This window comes from Rhineura floridana, chromosome 18, assembly GCF_030035675.1.
Source record: "Rhineura floridana isolate rRhiFlo1 chromosome 18, rRhiFlo1.hap2, whole genome shotgun sequence".
Classification (NCBI taxonomy): domain Eukaryota; kingdom Metazoa; phylum Chordata; class Lepidosauria; order Squamata; family Rhineuridae; genus Rhineura; species Rhineura floridana.
The window spans coordinates 8,993,602-9,014,414 of record NC_084497.1 but is presented as its reverse complement, the minus strand read 5'-3'; the positions used below and the strand labels follow the sequence as shown (position 1 = coordinate 9,014,414).

The following is a 20,813-nucleotide window of genomic DNA, read 5'->3' as shown; positions in this document are numbered from 1 at the left end:
GAGATCTTCAGGTGAGGCCCTTCTTGTGCTCCCCACACCTTCGCAAGTACATATGACGCAGACACGAGATAGGGCCTTTTCGGTGGCCGCCCCTAGGCTATAGAATTCCCTTCCGAGTGAGGTGCGATCAGCTCCCTCCTTGCCGTCTTTCCGGCGACAAGTAAAGACTGTTTTATTTCAACGGGCATTTGGGATAGAGAACGACCAGGATTAAGTGTCACAGGATTGGTGTCTACAGTATATGATTTTATTATTTTAAATTGTCCGCTGTTTTTAACGTATGTTTTATGGTTTTAATTTTTCTCATAGTTTAATTCTATTTTAATTGTATATTTCTGTATGTTTTAATGGTGTTGGTTTTTAGTTGTAAGCCGCTCTGAGTCCTATTGGAAAAAGGGCGGGGTAGAAATAAAGTTTATTATTATTATTTATAAGGGTCAGAACCAGCACTTTGACTTCTGAATCAGAAACGGGGTGCTTCAAAGCTAGCAAGCAAGGCTTTGCACACCCAGTCCAACTGAAGCTTTAGCACGCGTTGCAGTAGTCTTTGGATCTTCTCTCTGAAGTCACCCACTTCGTTGTTATTGACGTGTGAGGCAGGCAAGGTGGAAACTAGGTTGCTGCAGGTCAGAAAATTAGAGTCCTTAAGGCTCCTTGCAAATCTGACTATGTTACTCAGGTGTCACAGGCTTAACTCTGTGGTGCAGAGTAGGGAGGATTAGGACCTGGGGGGACCAGGGTTCAAATCCTCTGTAGCCGTGAAGCTTGCTGCGTTCCCATGGGTCAGCCACAGTCTCTCAGCACATCCTGCCTCACAGGGCTGTCATGAGGATAAAATTGGGAGGGAGGAGTAGAATTAAATACACCATCGATTAAAAATAGCTGATAAATAACATTCCTGAATGTCCTGCACTTTCTATTTTATTTATTTTGATAAATCAAATTTTGCAGTTTTTGGTAGGGTGGACAGTTCTCTCCCTAGAGAGGACTGGATGATGATTGATCATCATCATCATCAAACTGTTTGGGGCTGTTGCTTATCTGGCTGCTGTTTCCTCCTCCTTGGATTAGCCTGCAGTCCTAACTATATCTACTCAGTCACATTGAATCCAATGGGGCTTACTCCCAGGTAAGTAGGGTTAGGATTGTAGGCTTGGTCCGCTCTGTCAGGGATCATGTGGTGAATGGGATGATGTCACGGTGGTGTGCAGCCAACTGGGCTCAACTATGTGATGTCATTGGGAGGAAGTGTGCAGTGCAGCCAATCAGATTTGGCTGTGCGATCATGTCATGGGGTGGGGATTATTTCCAAGGCAGGTGCTGAAACTAATTTGAGGGATTTTCCCCCTGATCCTTTCTGAGGGGGAGTGTCTCAGGAACCTTCAAAGGGATGGCAGACTTTTGATCTTGTCAGGCTCAAGCTCTCATCAGCTCCACCCCAGCAGTGTTGACCTGGTGTAAGGCAGCCCAGAGACCTTCTGCATGTGACAAAAGTGCAAAAAATATTTTCCCCTCATGTTTTTCATCAACATTATGTAATACTCGTTCCACACTTTGAAATAAATGGTGAGGCAGCACGTACTCTTTGGAACTCCCTGCCTATTGACATCAGGCAGGCACCTTCGATGCGTTCCTTTTGCCGCCCGCTTAAAACTTTTCTGTTTAGGGAAGCCTTTCCAGACCCACAGATGTTGATCTGTTTTAAACTTTTTAGGTAGTAGCTGTTTTAATTGTTTTACGTATACTTTTAATTACTTCTTTTTGAACTGTTTTGTTGATAGTTTTTTGTAAACTGCTTGGAGGTCTTTCCATGCAAGCAGCATACGACTTTTGTTGAATAAATGAATCAAATAAAACAGTCCATCTAGCCCAGTGTTGCCTACTCTGACTGGCAGCCGCAGTTCCCTGCTATCATCAGCTACATGATCCTTTTAAAATGGGGGTCTGGAAGCTGAACTTGGAGCTCAGGGGGAGGGTCATAGCTGCATGGCAGAGTATCTATCTGCCTTTCATGTTTGTTTTTCCCCTGAAATTTTCCAGGCCTTCACATCTGTAGTTCAATCCCTGGTATCTTAAGGCTGGGAAGGACTCCTTGCCTGTAACCCTGGAGGGCTGCTGCCGGTCAGCGTGGACAGTACTGAGCTAGATGGACCAAGAGTCTAGACAGCAAACGGGTCAACTTGGCTTGGCAAATGCGTTTGCAGCTGGACAGGCACCTGTCGGGGATGCTTCGATTTGGATTCCTGCATTGAGCAGGGAGTTAGCCTCACAGGCCTCTTTCAACTCTACGATTCCTCTGCCAGCCCACTTGACAGCCCATTTATTTATTGACTAGCCTATAAGAGGCTACGTAGCCCACATCCCCCCCTCCTTCTGCAGCCAGCTACTAGCCTCCTATTTGCAAGGTTGTTTTAAGAGTTTCGAATGCGTGGCTAGCCTTTCCAGCAGCCTGCATGGCCAGGGATGATGGCAGCCCAGAGTCCAGCGATATCATCTGGAGGGCTTAAAGGGCATTAGAAGGACATTCTTGCACTCGGGTCCTGCTTGCGGGCTTCCCCCAGGCACCTGGTTGGCCACTGTGAGAACAGAATGCTGGACTAGATGGGCCACTGGCCTGATCCAGCAGGCTCTTCTTATGTTCTTATGTTCTTATGGATCCCATGGCAAGTGGGGAGAGTTGCAGCTCAGGCCCTGCTGGTGGGCTTCCCTTTGCGGCATCTGGCCGGTCACTTTTGAGGACGGGACGCTGGACTGCGACGGGCCCCCTTTGGCCAATTCCAGCACTGCCGTCCGTCTTGTCTCTTCCGCCTCCAAGCAGTTCCCCTTTCTCCCTCCCCCTCGTTTTTTTCTTTTCTTCTAAAACGGCACACGGTTGCGGCCTTGTCAGGTTCAGCCACTTTCCATTTCCAGATGGGCTTTTTTTTTTAATTTGTATTTTATAAGCTTCCCCTAGCTCCATTTATTCTTTTTGCAATGAGTCAGGCAACTTCTTCCTGTGTTTTTTTTTTAACTGTTGATAAGCCTTGAGGAGCCGGGCAGGAAAGGATATTGCACTTTTGAAATAAAAAGCACTGGAGGGTTTTTTTTGTGTGTGTGAATGGCACTGGGCGGAGACCTTTTTGTTGTTGCTTGCTTTCCGAGGAGGGGAGTGTGCCTCAATTCTCTCTCCCCCCCCCATGCACGCACACACACTCACCAGGCCTGAAGACGTGGGTGCGGCTTTGCTATATTAAGTCCTGGTCTGGCGCCAGCATAGTATTACGGTGACCATTTTAAGGCCTTGTCTCGTGCAATCCACTGGGGAACTGGGAGTGAACTCTTGCTCTCTCTGAAAGCCTGAGATGTGGTAGACCCATCAGTCCCCCAGAAAAGCTTTGCCTGCCATCGTGCGTGGCAAGTTGGTAAGAGAGCTGGAAGTAGCAAGCTGCCTCTTTGTAACGGATCGGACCACGCTGGTCCATGTAGCTCAGTACAGGGTTTCGTGCAGGGGTCCCTGTCAGCCCTACTTGGAGATGCTGCTGGGTGACTGAACCTGGGAACTTCTGCTTAGGTTTACGGCCCTTCCCTAAAAATAAACACAAGATTCTAGTCGTCATGGTTCTGAAAAAAGGGCTGATTTAACTAATAGTATCCGAAGCTGTCTCATTCCGAGCCAAACCTAACTCAATATTGTCTAAGAACATAGCCTGCTGGATCAGGCCAGTGGCCCATCTAGCATCTTGTACTCACAACCAGATGCCCATTATGGGAAGCCCACAAGCAGGACCCGAGTGCAACAGCAACTCTCCCTGCGTGCGGTTTCCAGCAACTGAGGTTCAGGCAGGGGATGCTCCCAGCCCTGCCTAGAGAGGCCAGGGATTGAACCTGGGGCCTTCTGCATGCAAAGCAGGTCTTCTGCCACTCAGCTGTGGTCCGTTCTCTAAAAATAAAGTAAGATTCTAGTCCTGATGATTCTGAATAGAAGGTTGGTTTCAGGAGGAAATGGGGCAATGGTCCATCTAGCTCAGTGCTGTCCACGCCTGAAACTGGACTCAGAAGCGAATGGGCAACCGATATCATTCTTTCAGGATAGATATAATATCGTCTATCCTGGCTGTGCCATTGAAAAATCTGGCAGCTGAGTTCTGCGCCAAACTGCTGCTTCTGGGCTGTCATCAAGGGCAGCTCCACATTATTACAGTAATCTAGCAAGGGGGTTACCAGGTTATGCATTGAGGTGGTATGGCTGACCCCTTGCAGGATCAGCTGGAACTGGCAAAACTTACTTCTTCCCTGCAATGAAAAAAGTTGCGTGATGGAAAGCTGCTTAACACACACACACAACCACACAAAATATTGCAGTATATGGGATAAATTGTCAAGCAGGAAGCGATTCTTTTAAAAAACTTGTCTGCTTTGATGGGGCATCACCTGATTTTTCCCAATACGCAGAGGGGGCCACCTAGATGACCTTAAGAGCAGCCTCGCTGGATCCGACTGAGGTCCCATCTTGGAGGCCGGTCAAATGCCTCTCAGAAGCCCATTAAGGGGAGCATGGAGGCTGTAGGCTTTTCCTGTTGTGTCTCCTCCAGTGTTTGGTCCGAGGTATAGTGCCTTGCATATGGAGGTTTCACATATTTTATTTAATTATTTTACAGATTTGTAAACCACCTTACAGATTTGTATATCGCTTATGAAAATGGTGTATGATAAGAGATTAAATGAAAATCCAAACTTTGAAAAACAAAATCCATTTCTACAACTACACAATTAATAGTCTGTAAATTGGCTGGGTCACACTACAGGCCTCTACTTTAATTAAATATTCTTTATTGAAGATAAAATTAAAATACAGTATGCGATTCCAGCTCAAATATTTAAAAACATTTAATTGTTTAAATAAAGAAGAGAGGTTTATATTGTTATACAACTCAAAATACCTTAAGGCATATATTTAGTTTGTTAAAATAAAGAAAAATGTTTAAAAGGATATTTGTTCTCCTGATATATTTGGTCCCAGTTTTCTATATATTTATTTGTCCATTTTTCTTTCTTAGATAATACATAGGTTTGATCTGGTTGACAGTATGCTAATCAGGTTGCAACCGTTTCCAAGTCTGTATCTAGTACTGTATCCTTCAAGTAGTTTAGCAAGGTAACATTTATTTATTTATTTAATTACATTTATACCCCGCCTCTCTTTTCATGATTGAAACCCAAGGCGGCTTACGTATGGTTGCCTGGTGGTCTCCCATCCAGGCACTGACCGGACCTGGCCCTGCTTAGCTTCAGCAGGGAGCTGGCCTCGTGTGTCTTCAGACCACAGCCTGGGACCATCAGCAACATTATATATTGTATATATTATATATAGTGTATATATTATAGAATGTTGACCCAATACGGTTGTATTTTCGAACATTACCAAAATATATGCACTTATACAGGGAAAAACTCCTTAAACACACAGACATCTCCCAGAGCTGCCTAACCATCAAGACGCAGATGCCTGTCTTAATTTCATCGGGTAACTCGATTCCAGAGGCCTGGAGCTGCCATTGTGGCTGTTAACGCAGATACCTCTCCTTCCCAACCCTCCTGCCTGCACATACCTAGATTGTCATTTATAACCTTGAAAAGGAGAAATTCAACAGGATCCTTACAAAGCAGGGGTGGGGAGCCTCTGACCTAGGGCCCAGGTGTGCCCCCCCCAAGCCTCTCTTTATCTGGCCCTCAGAACTCCCCCGAGGGCACACCCCTTGCTAGCCTTGCCTTGTGCTTTTGCCTGGCCACAATGTGCCCTTCAACTGTAATAATGCCTTCTGCTTGCCTAGATGGAGAGAGGGGTGTATGTGCATTTGTGTGTGTAGAACCCTCCAACCTTTTGCATGACTGGAGTGCATCCTGTTGTATAAATGTAAGAGTCACACCTGTTGCTCTGTCCACCACTAGCATGCCCCGCCCCTGGGAAGGTTGTTCACAAGGGAATGCAGCCCTTGGTGTGAAAAAGCAAGCAAGCGAGTGGGGGGAGGGCGAGTGGGCGAATCGGCGACGGTGGAGGGCGGGCAGCTCCCTCCCTGTGATCCGTGGCAGGGATCCTGCCGCAGAAGGAGAGTACTACTCCCCTATCATAACGAGGGGCTCTTCAGGGGCCCCTGTGGGCCGTGGGGCCCTCAGCCAGGGCCCCACCTAGCTGCCCTTTGGAGCTGGCCCTGCAAGCGAGGGAGGACTGAGGTTGAGAGCGGGTAATACTTGTGCTCAGGTTTTGGGCCTCTTAAAGAAAATGTGACGTAAGACGGAGACAAAGTGAAGTTGTGGTGGCAGAACGTATAAAATCCTGTATAAAATGATGCCTGGTATGGAGAAAGCGGATAGAGATTCCCCCCCAAACAATAGAACTTGGGGCCATCCAATGAAGCTGAATGTTGGAAGATTCAGGAAGGACTGCTTTGCACAGTGTACAGCTAAACTGTGGAATTTGCTCCCGCAAGAGTCAGCGACAGTCACCGAAGTGGATGGCTTTTAAAAGAGGATTAGACAAATTTGTGCTGGCTGGGATCAGATGGCAGTTGTAGTCCCAAGCATCTCCTGGGCGCCAGGTTGGCAAAGCCTGCTCTGCCTCCACTGTCGGAGGCAGTATGTCTCTCAAGGCCAGTTGCTGTGAAGCACGAGTAGAGAGAGCTGCTCTTGCGCTCAGGCCCTGCTTGGGGGCTCTCCTTTCGGGGCACCTGGCTGGCCATTGTGAAAACAGGATGCTGGACTAGGTAGGTCCTTTTGGGTTGATCCAGCAGGGAAATGTTCACATTCTTACGACTGTAGATTGCACACTTGATTTTCATATGGATTTTCCAGAAAACTCAGAATAGGAAAACGGGTTAGAATTTATTTATTTATTGCACTTGTACACCGCCCCATAGCCGAAGCTCTCTGGGCGGTTTGCAGCAATCAAAAACATTAAAACAAATATACAATTTAAAACACATATTTTAAAAACAATTTAAAACACACTTTTAAAATTTAAAACAATATAAAAGCAATTTAAAACGCATGCTAAAATGCCTGGGAGAATCTCTCAGAAGTTTATCCCTAGTGTTGGGGATCAGTTTTGACTTGGCATTTTAGTAAGCAAAACTTTTTAAAAGTGATGTACGGGCTGTAGAGGTGTCTCAAAAGTTTTTCCAACAACCAAAAAAGTATGTGAACGAAAACGTTGGATTTTCTCAGTCCATTTAATGTGGTTTTAAGGCTATGTTCAAACGCATATCAAGGTTTACTTAAAAACAGTAACTCGCAAATATTTTGAGGTATGGCATCAGTATTCCATACGCTTCCCTTTCATTCTTTAAAACTTAAAAATAAATAAGTACTGAAAACTGTTCAAACTTTTTAACTTTCGCATGCCCCAAAGATGGATGAATTCATGCTTGCTTGGATATTCTTGGAAAAGCCACCTGAAAACAGTTTTGAGCACAATTTTGAACCACTCCATTTGCCTCATATTACTCCCATTTGTTATGTTGCTGATTAATTTGAGGAAGGCTCAGTGGTAGGACACTTGCTTTGGGTGCAGAAGACCCCAGGTTCAGTCGCCAGTGGCAGCTTTAGTCAGGGCTGGGAAAGGCCCCGCTCCCTATCTGAAACCCTAGAGAGTTGCTGCCAGTGTGCAGACAATACTGAACTGGATGGACGAACGGTCTGCCTTTGTAAATGGCAGTTTCTTGTCTAAATCGCCTCTTGAGCACCATAAGGACTGGAATCTTGCTTTATTTTTAGTGGAAGGGCTTGTAGCTCAGTGGCAGGTTGGGCTGGGAATTTCTGAACCCCTGGAGAGCTGCTGCCAGCCAGTGTTGGTGATGCAGATGTAGCTGAACTCAGTAAAAGGCACAAAATTCCTAACGTTGTGAAATAATGCATGCTTAGAAATGGGGGGCCACTTCCCCAGGATAAAGCATCGCAGTCCACCCCTCATTACTGGGGATGTGCCGTGGCAGGCCCCTCCGGCGCGCCATGCAAACTGTGCAATGCCCAGGTCTTTTCCAACAGAAGAGTTGGAGGTGTTGTGGAGGAAACGACCGGATTTTTTAGGGGGATCTGTGGTCATGAGACAAATCAGGACGTCTGCAAGAAATTGCAATAATGCAGAGCGGGCAAAGTGGCAGGGAGGTCTTTCACTAACGTGGAAGCCGCTGTCGGAAGCAGTGTCCCTCTTGAGTACCAGTTGCTGGGAGTCACGAGCAGGGAGAGCTGCTGTTGCACTCAGGTCCCGCTTGCAGACTTCCCATTGTGGGCATCTGGCTGGCTGTGGGGAGAACAAGATGCTGGACTAGACAGGCCCCTTTCGGCTGATCCAGCTTTAGGGCTCTTTCTTATGCTGTTACGGGCTGCTTGAAAAGAGGATTGGGCAAATGCACGGAGGATCAGGCTATTTGGCCTGATCCGGCTGCTTCAGCTTTAGAAGGGGATGACACAAATTCAAAGAACTCCAAGGGAAGCTCGGAGGCTGGCAACAAGGGAGATGGCCTTCTCAGTGGTGGCCCCCAAATTATGGAATGATCCTTCAGACGAGGTGCGCCTGGCACCAACACTGTTATCTTTTCGGCGCCAGGTCAAGACTTTCCTCTTCTCCCAGGCATTTTAGCATGCGTTTTTAAATTGTTTTTATATTGTTTTAAATTTTAAAATTGTGTTTTAAATTGTTTTTAAAATATGTGTTTTAAATTGTATATTTGTTTTAATGTTTTTGATTGCTGTAAACCGCCCAGAGCTTCGGCTATGGGGCGGTATATAAGCGCAATAAACATAAGTCAATAAATAAATAAATAAAATTAAAATAAAAGAAGATAAAGCTATCCGTGGCTCCTAGCCACAATGGCTGTGGTGCCACTGTCAGCAGAATGCCTCTCAAGACCAGTTGGTTGGGAATGGCAAACGGGGAGGATTGATGCTTCGCTCAGGTCCTGCTTGTGGGGGCTTCCCAGGGGACTTCTGGCCGGCCACTGTGGGAACCGGATCCTGTTCGCCATGGGCTCCCTTTGGCCTGATCCAGCGCTTAGGCTCTTTGGACGTTCTCAGGGTTACCTGTGCGCAGAGGACAGCGACTGCGTGCAGACATTTCCTTGCTCGAAAGGTCCTCGTAAACGCCTCTCTGCTGTGAGGATGAAGTTTTGCAAAGCGGTTGCAACATGTCATTAAATCGTGGGCCGAGCCCTATAAGACAAAGCAAGCAAAAACCAATTTACCTGTGCATGTTGTATCCCCCCCCCCAATCTCAAGACACTTTGGTTGAAAGGAATGAGAAATGCTCAGTTGTCGTGTATCCCTCTTTTCCTTGGCCTGCCATAAAGGGTGAAAGTAGGAGATGGGGGGGGTCACAGTTTTGTCTGCCAGAACCAGTGTGGCATTTGGTCTCGTCTCCCAAGAGGACTGTTGGCTTCATTCCCTGCTTATGGGCTTCCTAAGGGCATTTGGTTGCCCCCTGCTTATGTGGGAATGTTTTTTTGGAGAGGAGGGGTAGAGAACAAGCCACTGGGCTGATGGACCTTTCAGTCTGGTTTAGCAGATCTCTTTGTCACTATGCTATGGTAGCTTGTTGTGGAGCCTCCCTGTTCAGGAGCAGTCTATCTTTGTGAATTCTGGGAGCCGAAGGACATTCACAGCCTGCTTGTAAGGCTTCCCGGCGCTGTTTGGTTGGTCACCTGGGACTGGGGGTGGGAGAGCAGGGGTCCCAAAAGTAGGGGTCCTTGGTCCGATCCAGCAGGGAGCGATGTGGAACCTCCATGGTTAGAGGCAGTCTACCCAGAGATGCTCTTATCCTTTTTATGAATGTTGGCTGGACCCTCCACTAGTGGCACCCTCAGCAGGGACCCTTTGACTACATGCCCAGCAAAATATCTCTTGCTACTTTAAGACCTTGTTGGTCCTAAGGAGGAAGGGCCACAGCTCAGCGGTAGAGCACCAGCTTTGCGTGCAAAAGGTCCCAGGTTCAATCCCGGGGCTCTCCAGGTCAGCCTGGGAAACCCTAGAGAGCCGCTGCAAGTCAGTGCGGCCAACGCTGACCTAGACAGAGCAAAGCTCTGACTCCGTATAAGGCAGTTTTCTCTTTAAACCGGCCTTTATTTAAAATCATGAGGGCTGGAACCTTACGTATGTTTTACAAAAGGAGAGACCGTAGTTCAGCAGTAGAGCACCGGCTTTGCGTGCAGGCGGTCCCAGGTTCAGGCGCTAGCATCAGCCGGTCAGTGCAGACAATCCTGGATGGACCAATATAAATCTAAAGCAGCTTCCTATCTTCCTCTTTGGGGTGGCCCATGCAAAGGGGCCAGCTGGGATGTTGCTTGCCCTCTGCCCCCCTTCGACCCCCTTCCCCTGGTAGATTCCAAACCTTAATCATCCTCTGAACCTGACCCTTGCAGCAACAACAGAAGCCTGCCTGCCTAATAATCATTTGGGAGGTGAAGAATCCACGCACACACGCATAAATGCTAATGGCATATGCACCGTCCGTTTCCGAACCCTTTCTGTGCCGCACATCCACTTTGCTTCATAGATGGGGCTTGGTGGACTTTTATCTCGCTTTCAGATCCTGCCTCTTTTAAGACGAACCCTTCTCTCTCTCCTCTTTCTCTGGAGTCCTAAGGTCATTCCCACAACTGCCCCGGAAGCATTAAACCAGCTTGCACAGGGGCAAGAGCCAGCCTCGTTTTATTGGCTCCCTTAAGACAGGAGGAAGCTTATTCCCGGAGTCTGCCTCTCCGATCCCTGACTACTACTTCGTCTCTTCTTTTTCTTTTCTTCTTTTTTCCCCCTCCTCTTTTTCGGAGTCCAGCCTCTCGATGTGGGACACTTTGCATGCATAGGTAACCCCCCCGTTCCGTGGGGGGGTGTTGGGGGGGTGCTTTTCCTTCCCTTCTCAACCCAAAGCCGTCTTTTGAAATGGCAGAACCTCTTTTTCTCTCTCTTGGCAGCGCACCTCCCACCTACCCACCCCACCCCCAAAAGGCGGTTTCGGTCGCGGTGGCTCTTTGCGTGAGAAGTTGACTCGGAGTTTGCAGGCTGCCGGGAAACAGGAGCAAGAGGAGAAAGGCGCCCCCCCCCCAGCCTGCGCTCAGCTGGTCATTTCCTCTCCGGCAGCGGCGGGAGGGACGGAGGGAGCCGGGCACTGAAACATTGGACCTGTTTCGCTTTATTTTATTTTTTGCAAAAAGGTGCTGCGTTGCGCCTCGCCTGACACACCCAGAGGGGCTTCCTCTTTGGAACAACAACAGAATCTTTCAGGATTCGCAACATCTGTGTTTCTGGAGTCTTAAGGGGTACGGGTTTTTTGAGGGGGGTGGGTGGGTCTTCATGTCCACACTCTACTTTTTGGGGCCAAGGGGCACAGAATCTTGATGTTTCAAGTCTTCTTTAAAAAAAAAAAAATCATTTGCAGTGAGCAGTGTGTGTGTGTGTTTGAAATGCTGATTTGGGGAGGGGGTATTTATCTATTTATTTAATGTACTTATATACCACTCCATAGCCGAAGCGCTCTGGGAGGGTTACAGTAACTAAAAACATTAAAACAAATTTAAAAACACATCTTTTAAAAACAATAGGAAAAGCTGGGCATTGTGCATAAATAAAATAATCCGTGTGTACGTGTGTGAGAGAGAGACGCACATTGACCGATTCTTGTGAGATACGCTTGCTCTGCATAATTCTGTTTAGCTTCTCCTGTCATTGTTGGGGGTGGGATTTGGAATGGTTTTTGGGGAGGGGGAGAGAACCAGCTGTGCCAAGATGTTGAAGTTGCACCCCAGCCTAAGTTTTTGAGATCTCTGGGTTAATTTCTTCACGTGGATTTCTTTTCTTTTACGCCATCCTTGTAACTTCAAGGGCTAGGAATTTTATTTTTATTTTTGGCTTGTTTCCTTGCTTGAAATGAAACTGGAGGATTTTTTTTTGCAGGATGGTTGGATTCAGTGCTGTTGTGCCCCCCCATACTGCTTTCCGTTACACAGTTGCGAGAAGTGTGTGCAGCCCTGATTGTAGCGTGCTAGTTTGGGGATGAGTATTGTTTAAACCTCGGGTCCCCAGATGACATTGAACTAACTCCCGTCAGCCCGAACCAGCTTAGCCAATGGCCAAGAATGATGGGAGTTGTAGTCAAACAGCATCTGGGGACCCAAGGTGGAAGAACAGTGGTTTAAACAAACATGGTTTATGTGCCTTGGTTAGGCACCCTCTGTACGACAGACCCCGGGGCCATTCATATCCATCTACATTGGACAGGGTTTGGGGAACGTCTGTGGCCCTGCAGACGCTGCCGGACTCCCAACTGCCATCATCATCGTCGCCCTTGACCGTTGGCCATGCTGGCTGCTGGGAAGATAGGAAGTTGCTTTATCCTGAAACAGACCACGATTCATCTAGCTAGATCATTGTTCTTCAACCTTGGGTCCCCAGAGGTTGCGGAACTACAACTCCCATCATCTCTGACCGTTGGCTAAGCTGGCAGCGGATGATGGGAGTTGTAGTCCAACGACGTCTGGGGACCCAAGGTTGAAGGACAGTAATCTAGCTTGCTATTAGTAACACTGGCCGGCAGATGCTCTCACTGAGCTGTGGTCCACCCCGTAAATAAAAGTTTCATATAAACACAGGGAGCTGCTCCATTCTGACTCAGACCACTAGTCCATCTAGCCCAGTACTGTCTTCGCTCGCTTGGGCTGACAGGAGTTGGAGTCCAACAAACATCTTGTGGGGCCGAAGGTTTTCGCTATCCCTGATCTGTCTCCTCCAGCCTTCCCTATCTTAGTGCCTCCCTGAGGTTGTTAGAGTCACGATTCTTGGTGGCCAGCATGGCCAATGGTCAGGGATGGTGGGGACTTGTGATTCTGAAGGATGTCAGGCGGGAGAAGGCTGCCATACTCTGACTGGCAGCCGCTTCCTGCGTCTCAGAGAAGGAGTCTGCCCTTCCCATCTTCATCAAAAAAAGAACAGTCTCTGCAGCGTTGGCTCTCCGAATTTGCAACAGATTCATTGCAAGTTTGGAAGTCAAGTGAAACAAACTCTGAGGTGCTGAGGAATCACAAGTGGGGAGGGTTGTGGTTGCGCTCAGGCCAAGCTTGTGGGTTTCTCATTGGGGCCGCTGTGAGATGTTGGACTAGATGCGCCGGCCCCCTTTGGCTTGATGCAGCCGGGATCATGTTGTGTTCTTAAACTCCAAACTTTTTCTATAAATCTCTGCAAATCCCACCAGGGTGTTGAAAATTCCCCCCGAGTATAACCTGGAGCATCTCTTATTTTGACTTCCTTCTAGGTTTCCTGCTGTCGGGGTCCCCCACAGAAAAATCCATCAGAAGAACAGAGCAGACCTTCCGTTGGAACCCATGAACGGCTGGGACAGGTAAGAGCTCCTTTCCCTGCATGAATAGAATGTTTTGTCCAATGTTAGCCCTACTCAGAGGTTGTTGTTATGTGCCTTCAAGTCGATTATGACTTATGGCAACCCTGTGAATCAGCGACCTCCAAGAACCACCCTGTCCTGATCTTGTAAGTTCAGGTCTGTGGCTTCCTTGATGGAATCAGTCCATCTCTTATTTGGCCTTCCTCTTTTTCTACTCCCTTCTGTTTTTCCCGGCATTATTGTCTTTGCTAGTGAATCAGGTCTTCTCATGATGTGTCCAAAGTATGATAACCTCAGTTTCATCATTTTAGCTTCTAGTGACAGTTCTGGTTTAATTTGCTCTAACACCCAATCATTTGTCTTTTTCGCAGTCCATGGTATGCGCAAAGCTCTCCTCCAACACCACATTTCACTGAAATGGATGCATATGACCACCTTTTATGGGTCGGCTCTGAGTAGAATTTACTTGGGTGCAACCCTTGATGATTTGGAGTGAGGTTTTTTTTTAAAAGGAGCCTTGCTAGGTGTGTGCAGTGTGGCCAGGTGCTTTGCAAAAAGTGGGAAAGAATTAGCCCTAGCAGCTAAGCTTGGATCCTCCCATTTTTTGAGACTTCTGGAGGGCAAACTGCAAGGTTGTTAATTTCCAAAAAAATGTTTAAATGTAAATGTACTGCCTTCAAGTCGGTTCCGACTTATGGCGATGCTATGAAGAGGGTTTTCATGAGGCTGAGAGGCGTGACTGACCCAAGGACACCCAGTGAGCTTCATGGCTGTGTGGGGATTCGAACCCTGGTCTCCCAGGTCCAACACCTTAACACCAAACATAAGAATCAGCCTTCTGGATGCTGCAGACCATGTAGTCCTGTACTCAGAGCGCCTCTCCGGATGCCCCAAAAGGGAATCCCGCAAGCACACAGCAACTCTCCCCACTTGTGATTCCCAGCAGCTGCCATTCAGAGCCATTTACTGCCTCCAACAGTGGAGGGAGTAATGTCCGTCGTCGCGAGTATCTTAAAGGCCGCCTCTTTCCCTACAGCTCCTCTTGACGGAGGGGGCTCTGTTGGTCATGCCACTGTACTTGAAAATCGGGGGGGGGGCAGGTGGTGACCTGGGAGAGGGCATTCTCTGTGGCCCCCCCTCTAAGCTGCGAAGTTCCCTTCCCACAGAGATGTGCTTGGCACCTCCATGACGTGGTTTGTGGAAGGTGCTCTCTCTACCCTGGCCTCTGAGCCACCCTGTAAATTGATCTTGTGTCTTTTATATCGTTGCAACCCAAAATTGCTGTGAAGGGTCATTAAGGAACCCAGTTAATAATAACAGACGGGCCTTTTTTGTGCGATCCAGCAAGGCTGCTCTTAGCCCCTCCCTGCCCACTGAATAGCCACGCCTTTTTAGATGTGGCTGGGCTCCAACGCCCATCGGCGTAGGAGCGCAGCGCAGGGCCGTCGTTCAGTGGCAGAGCATCTGCTTTGCATGCAGAAGGTTCAGTCCCTGGCGTCTTCAGGCGCGGCTGGGAATGTCCCCTGCCTGAAACTGCTGCCAGTCAGCGTGGAGAGCCAGATGGGCCAGCGTGGCCTGACTTTGCATAAGGCAGCTTCCCTGTGTTGTACGTTGGGGGTCCAACAGCATCTTGGGAGGGGGGCTAGGATGGGGAAGGCGGCTTTAGACGTGTCAGCTTGGTGCTCTCCAACTGTTTCAGAGTACGGAGCTGTAGGTCAAAACTCTTGAAGGGTGCCAGGTTGGCAAAGAGGTTTTTTTGAGTGTCCCATCCCTCTTTGCATAGTGCTGTTCACAGCAGGACTCATCAAAAGGGAACAAAAAGTAGCCCACTTTTAAATTCCGTGATCTACTTTGAACCCCAGGCGTCGAGCCCAAGACGGCAGCTGAGGCTTTCCGTGCTTCTGAGAAAGCGCTCACTCAAGTGTGGTCTTTTGGACAGTCCCTCTAGTACAGGGATAGCTAACCTGCACCCCTCTAGATGCCACAGAATCATAGAAGAGTCGAGTTAGAAGGGGTCTCTGAGGCCATCAAGTCCAACCCCTTGCTCGATGCAGGAATCCAAGTTAAAGCATCTCTGACAGGTGGCTGTCCAGCTGCCTTTTGAATGCCTCCAGGGTTGGAGAGCCCACCACCTCCCAAGGTCATTGGTTCCATCCTTGTACTGCTCTAAAAGTTAGGACGTTTTTCCTGATGTTAGCTGAAATCTGGCTTCCTGCAACTGGAGCCCATTTTTCCGTGTCCTGCACTCTGGGACGATTGAGAAGAGATCCTGGCCCTCCTTGATGTGACAACCTTTCTAGTGCTTGGAGAGTGCTATCTTATCTTTCCTCAGTCTTCTCTCAAGGCTAAACATGCCCAGTTCTTTCCATCTCTCCTCTTAGGGCTTTGTGTCCAATCCCCAGTCATGGATGTTCAGCTCCCAGCAGCCCCAGCATGGCCAAGAGTCAGGGATGATGAAGCAAGATGGGAGTCCAGCGATAGATTTCCCCATCGCTGATCTAAGAAGAGGCATTCCCTCCTGCATGCAAAGGATGGAAGGAAAAAATGCCTCTATTTAGAAGAGGCTCTCCCTCCTGAGAGCGGCTGATGCTTCTGCTTAGATCAGGGATGAAGAAGCCTGTGCTCCAGACATCGCCCCGGGCACCCCGTGTAGCCAGTGGTCAGAGACAAGGGCAGTCATTGAGCTCAGCAGTGCCATGGAGGGTCACAAGTAGCCCCACCCCTGCTGTAAGAAGGACCATGCGAGAGAGGCTGTGTCGCAGCTCAAGGACACTTCCAGCCTGACAAAAGCACTCGAGGAGGGTGTCAAGCAGGAAGAGCCCCAAAGGCCGGGCAGAGGAACCTGGAGGCCCCCCGCCTCTGCTTGGGGGGCATGTGGAGGGTCTGGCAGTAACTCACTGAGTACAGCCTTTAGGGAAGTTTAGTTAAGAGCGCAGCCCAGTTCACTGCCTTGGACTGTGGTGATCAGTGGGAGGTGCTAGGCAAATGCATGGCAGATGAGGGAGGCGTTCTACTGCCTCTGAGTTTTTGAGGCAGCCTCAACACCAGTAGCTGGGGAGGGATCCTTGTCTGCTCCTTGTAGGCTTCCCAGAGGCATCCAGCTGGCTACTGTGGTCATCTACATGTTTTGATGAGACAGGCCTATAGTTTGTGTGTTGAAAAATCTGGGGTGGGAATAGAGGCCCACCTGTGTAATTCCGGAGTGAGCTCAGACTGGTTCTGCATGCTACAGCATTGCGCACACACGCTCTTTTCGCCTTGGCAAATGAAGCAACTTGAGTTTAGGCATTGCAGCAAGACGGTCACAATTCATGCTGCACCCTGAAAAGTTGCATCTCATGACCCAGTAGGACTGAACCCATAAAACGTAGGTGCACAGTTGGGATTGGAGGAGCAACCCAGCTGTGACTGGTCAGTATTAAAATGGGGGTGGCTCTCTGCACGTACTCAGAGGTTCTCTTCTCCAACTGATTTGCAGCTGCAAGAGGCCCTAACTCTGTAGAAACACATGGAAAACCGGCTGGCTGTAAGGGGGAGGGCTTGCCCTGTCATTAATAGCTGCAGAAAGTCAACAGGTGGAAAACTGGTTTTCTAGCATAGAGGTTGGACATGCGCCTGTTGAGATACAGCACTCCTACCTGTGAAGAAAAGGCAGCATCCCAAAGCGCTGCCATCAGTTGCTGTATCCAGTGCCTAATATTTGAAAAGCAGGCTCTTAAACTAGCTTGCAGGACGGGCGGCTGAGATGGACGTTCTAGTCGCATTTGAGTGAGACCAAGATATACAGAACCAGGCGCAAGTTTGGGGTTGTGGTTTGTGGTTTGAATGGCTGAGGCGTGTGTGTATAAGCGATGGGGTTTTTTTTTACTCTCGTCTAGGAGAAGCTGTTGGCAGGAAGAGCTTCACTCCTTGCACCAGGTAGACTTTCGAGATCTGTGTGTGTGTGTGTGAGAACATAATGCGCTTTCCATCCACAGAGGGCAAGGATCTGTGCCCTGCTCCCCAAATTTTCTTGAGCTGCAACTCCTATCATCTCTCTCTCACACACACACACAGACAGAGAGAGGACTATTGGGCCATACTTGGTCTTCTGGAAGCTGAGAAACATCTGGAGAGCTGCAGATGGGGATAGGTGCACACTGCCCCCCATTAAAAACAAACAAACAGATTTTTTCCCTAGTATTAAACATACTGCACACCAGCACATCTCAGAAGTTCCCCCCCCCGTCTCTGTAGCTTTTAAATTAATTCGTGTTAAACTAACCCCCCCACCCAAAAGGTGTTAATTTAACCCCCCCCCCTTTTTTTTTTCTTTGCAAGCAGGGGAGGGTTTCTGAAACCACAGCGTCCTCTCCCCACCCACCCGCAAGTACCCAAAGAGAAAAAGTTTGGTTTTTTTAAAAAAAATATTATTACTTAATGCTGTGTTGAACTCAGTGTGGCTGACAATGAAGGGGGAGTGTGGCACACGAAGGGTTAAGGTCTGCCATTTTGTTATGTAACACCCTTAATGGACATGTCAGTGAATGGCATGAAGATGGCAGGGCTTAACCCTTTGTGTGCTGCAGCCCAAAGCCTCACAGCCAACGTCTCTGAAGTTGTGTGTGTATTTTTATTTTAATAAAGGCTTGGTTTCCCCAGCCCCATTTTAAATCTCCAAAATACAACTCCCCATTCAAAGATATCTAGTCTTTTCTAGTGCACTCTCAGTATTTTATTTAATTTGATAAATACATATATAAAACTTGTTCAGGTTGATGGAATAAGCTTCCCTTTTTAAAAATAAGTAAATGATACGATGATATGCAGCCAAGTCAGGGTTGTAGCTGGTGTTACACTTAGTCTGAGTAGACCCATTGAAATTAAAGGACACAACTAAGGTAACTTAGTGGGTCTACTCTGAGTAGAGTTTAGTTGGATGCAACCCGTTGAAATGAATGCGTAATAGCGAGTAATCCCCCATAAGTTTCAGTGGGTCTACTCTGAGTAGGACTAAAGTCTAACACAATTCTGAAAAGCAATGTCTGATTTTTACAACTAGTTCTCAGAAATATAGGGAGGATTTTTTTTTAAAGGACCTATTTGGTAAAGGAGAGAAGTTTTTCTTTTAAAAAAGGCTAAATTGGATTAATTCAGGACAACACCATTATTTGGGTACAAGCAAAGATATCAACCTTCTTTTGGGGAGGGAATAGGGAGATCTTCCTTTTATTTTATTTTTGTTCTTAAAAAATATTTCAATATGCCCACAGTTATAGGATAAAGAGAGGATGGATGGGTTTATAAGGATTAAGAAGAGTTTTCTGGGCCAGCCTTTGGTTTCCCAGCTGTTGCTGGACTCCAACTCCCATCAGCCCCTGCAGCCAGCATGGCCAATGCTCAGGAACGATGGTAACTGTAGTCTGGCAATATCTGGCAACCCAAAGGTTGGGAAAGGCTGTTCTGGACCATGGCATAAGAGCAGATCAGGACAGAAGGAGGTTTTATTTTACTCATGGCTGTGCTCCCGGTCTTGGCAGTTTGTAAATGAAACTGAGTGCTTGAGCTGTTCCTTTCTCCTTCTCCCCACCCCCTGCCCCGCTTGCTACCATCAGAAGAGCCCTGCAGTGCTGGATCGGGTCAAAGGGGGCCCATATCATCCAGTATCCTGTTCTCATCCTGAGCAGCCAGGTACCCCCAGTGGGTGGCCCACAAGCAGGACCTGCGCACCACATCAACTCTCTCTGCTTGAGATTCGCAGCGACTGGCGTCCAGGTAGCGGAGGCAGAACATAGCCATCGTGGCTAGTAGCCAGTGACAGCATTGCCTCCATGGCTTCCTGGCACTGGTTTTTGTGTGTGTACTCGGGATTATTTTTCGCCTCTCCTGCAATCTCTCGGGAGGCGCATTTCCTTAAGATATTATTGTTGTTGTTGTTGTTGTTGTTGTTGTTGTTGTTGTTGTTGTTGTTATTGTTATTGTTATTGTTATTGTTATTGTTATTGTTATTATGTTTGTATACCGCCCCATAGCCGAAGCTCTCTGGGCGGTTTACAACAATTAGATATAGAGTTTGACTTACGTGTAGTTCCTTAGGCCCTGATCCTTGTCCGAAAGGAGCTGGCATTCTACTCTTTAAGTAGACTGGCTTTCTGACTTTTGTTTTCTAGTTTAGTTTGTCTCACCTCTGCCTCCCCGAAAAGAGCTCAGGGTGATTGGTATAGCCCTTCCTTTGTTGTTAGGATGACATTGAGGCAACTTAGGCTGGGGCATCCTGTGAACTGAATGGGGACTCGAACCCAGATCCCACCTAGCGCAACCACGGCACCACAGTCTCTCTCATAACTCAACACGGTTGTAATGTCACCCCAGTATTCTAAGGCACTGTCATGCAACCTTGGGTGCTCTTGGACTACAACTCCCATAGTCCCCAGCCAGCTTAGCCATTGGTCAAGGGATCATGGGAGTTGTAGTCCACCATCATCTGGGGCGCCAAAGCTGAAGAACACTGCAAGTCTAAGGAATCCCTTTCAGCCCAAGGGCCACATCCCCTTGGCCAATCCACAGAGGCAATACGCTCCATGCCAACTTGTCATATCAGATCGTGCATCCTATTCCACCAATCACGGAGCGAAGAGGCTTGGCCGGTTCGCTCGTGTGAACTTTTAACAGTGGTCGCCCCTCGGCTGTGGGACAACCTTTTCCCCTCCCACTCCAGCAGTACAGGCTTGCAACTGCTTGTGGGGGGAGGGGTGTGCTTTCTGGAAAGGTTGCAAGTCCCTAGGAATGCCTGCTCCTGTGTAGGTGTCGTCTGTCCATATGGTGATGGGTGTGCCCTCTGCCAGTAAATACTCTTCTCTGGGTGTCTGTGTCATCAGGGGCCAAAATATTCCAGCTGGCTTTTTGGCCTGCCCAGGAACACCGGAAACTGCCTTCAACGAAGTCAGACCAGTGACTCATCTAGCTCAATACTGCCTGCACTGGCTAGCAGCAGCTCTCCACGGTTTCAGACTCAGGGGACATTCCTAGCTGGAGGTGCTATTGGGGATTGAACCTGGGGCCTTCTGCATGCCAAGCAAGGGCTCTGCCACAGAGCCACGGCCCTTCCCTGATCCCTGTGTATCCAGAATTAACTGACTGACTGAAACTCATGCGATCAAGTTCGATTTCCCTTTAGTCAGGCGGCCGGTGTAATTTGTTCTGATGCCGATTCCTTTCAGATGGCTACTAGCCACAATGCTCTACTTCCACTGTCAGAGACAGTAAATTCCCCTGACTACCAGTAGCTGGGACTTCATAGAATCATAGAATAGTAGAGTTGGAAGGGGTCTATAAGGCCATCCAGTCCAACCCCCTGCGCAATGCAGGGATCCAAACCAAAGCATTCCCGACAGAGGGCTGTCCAGCTGCCTTGTAAGTGGGGAGAGTTGCTGTTGTTGCGCTCGGGTCCTGTTTGCAGGCTCCCCAAATGAGG

The 20,813-nt window shown here is 48.3% G+C and overlaps 1 protein-coding gene across 9 annotated transcripts in view; it reads left to right on the top strand.

Annotated features, from left to right (window-relative positions):
- The window catches only part of GATAD2A (GATA zinc finger domain containing 2A), a 91,553-nt gene that overhangs the window by 29,712 nt on the left and 41,028 nt on the right, over window positions 1–20,813 (top strand). For 7 of the 9 annotated variants that reach the window (XM_061601707.1, XM_061601703.1, XM_061601709.1 and 4 more), the window contains one exon: window positions 13,274–13,360. Coding sequence is in view for 2 of the 9 variants with exons in the window: in XM_061601703.1 (XP_061457687.1) it covers window positions 13,274–13,360 (87 nt within the window). In the remaining 7 variants the exon portion in view is untranslated. Of the gene's footprint in view, window positions 1–10,672; window positions 10,833–13,273; window positions 13,361–18,954; window positions 19,115–20,813 lie in introns of those variants that run through there. The other 2 variants (XM_061601705.1, XM_061601706.1) reach the window with 2 other exon arrangements.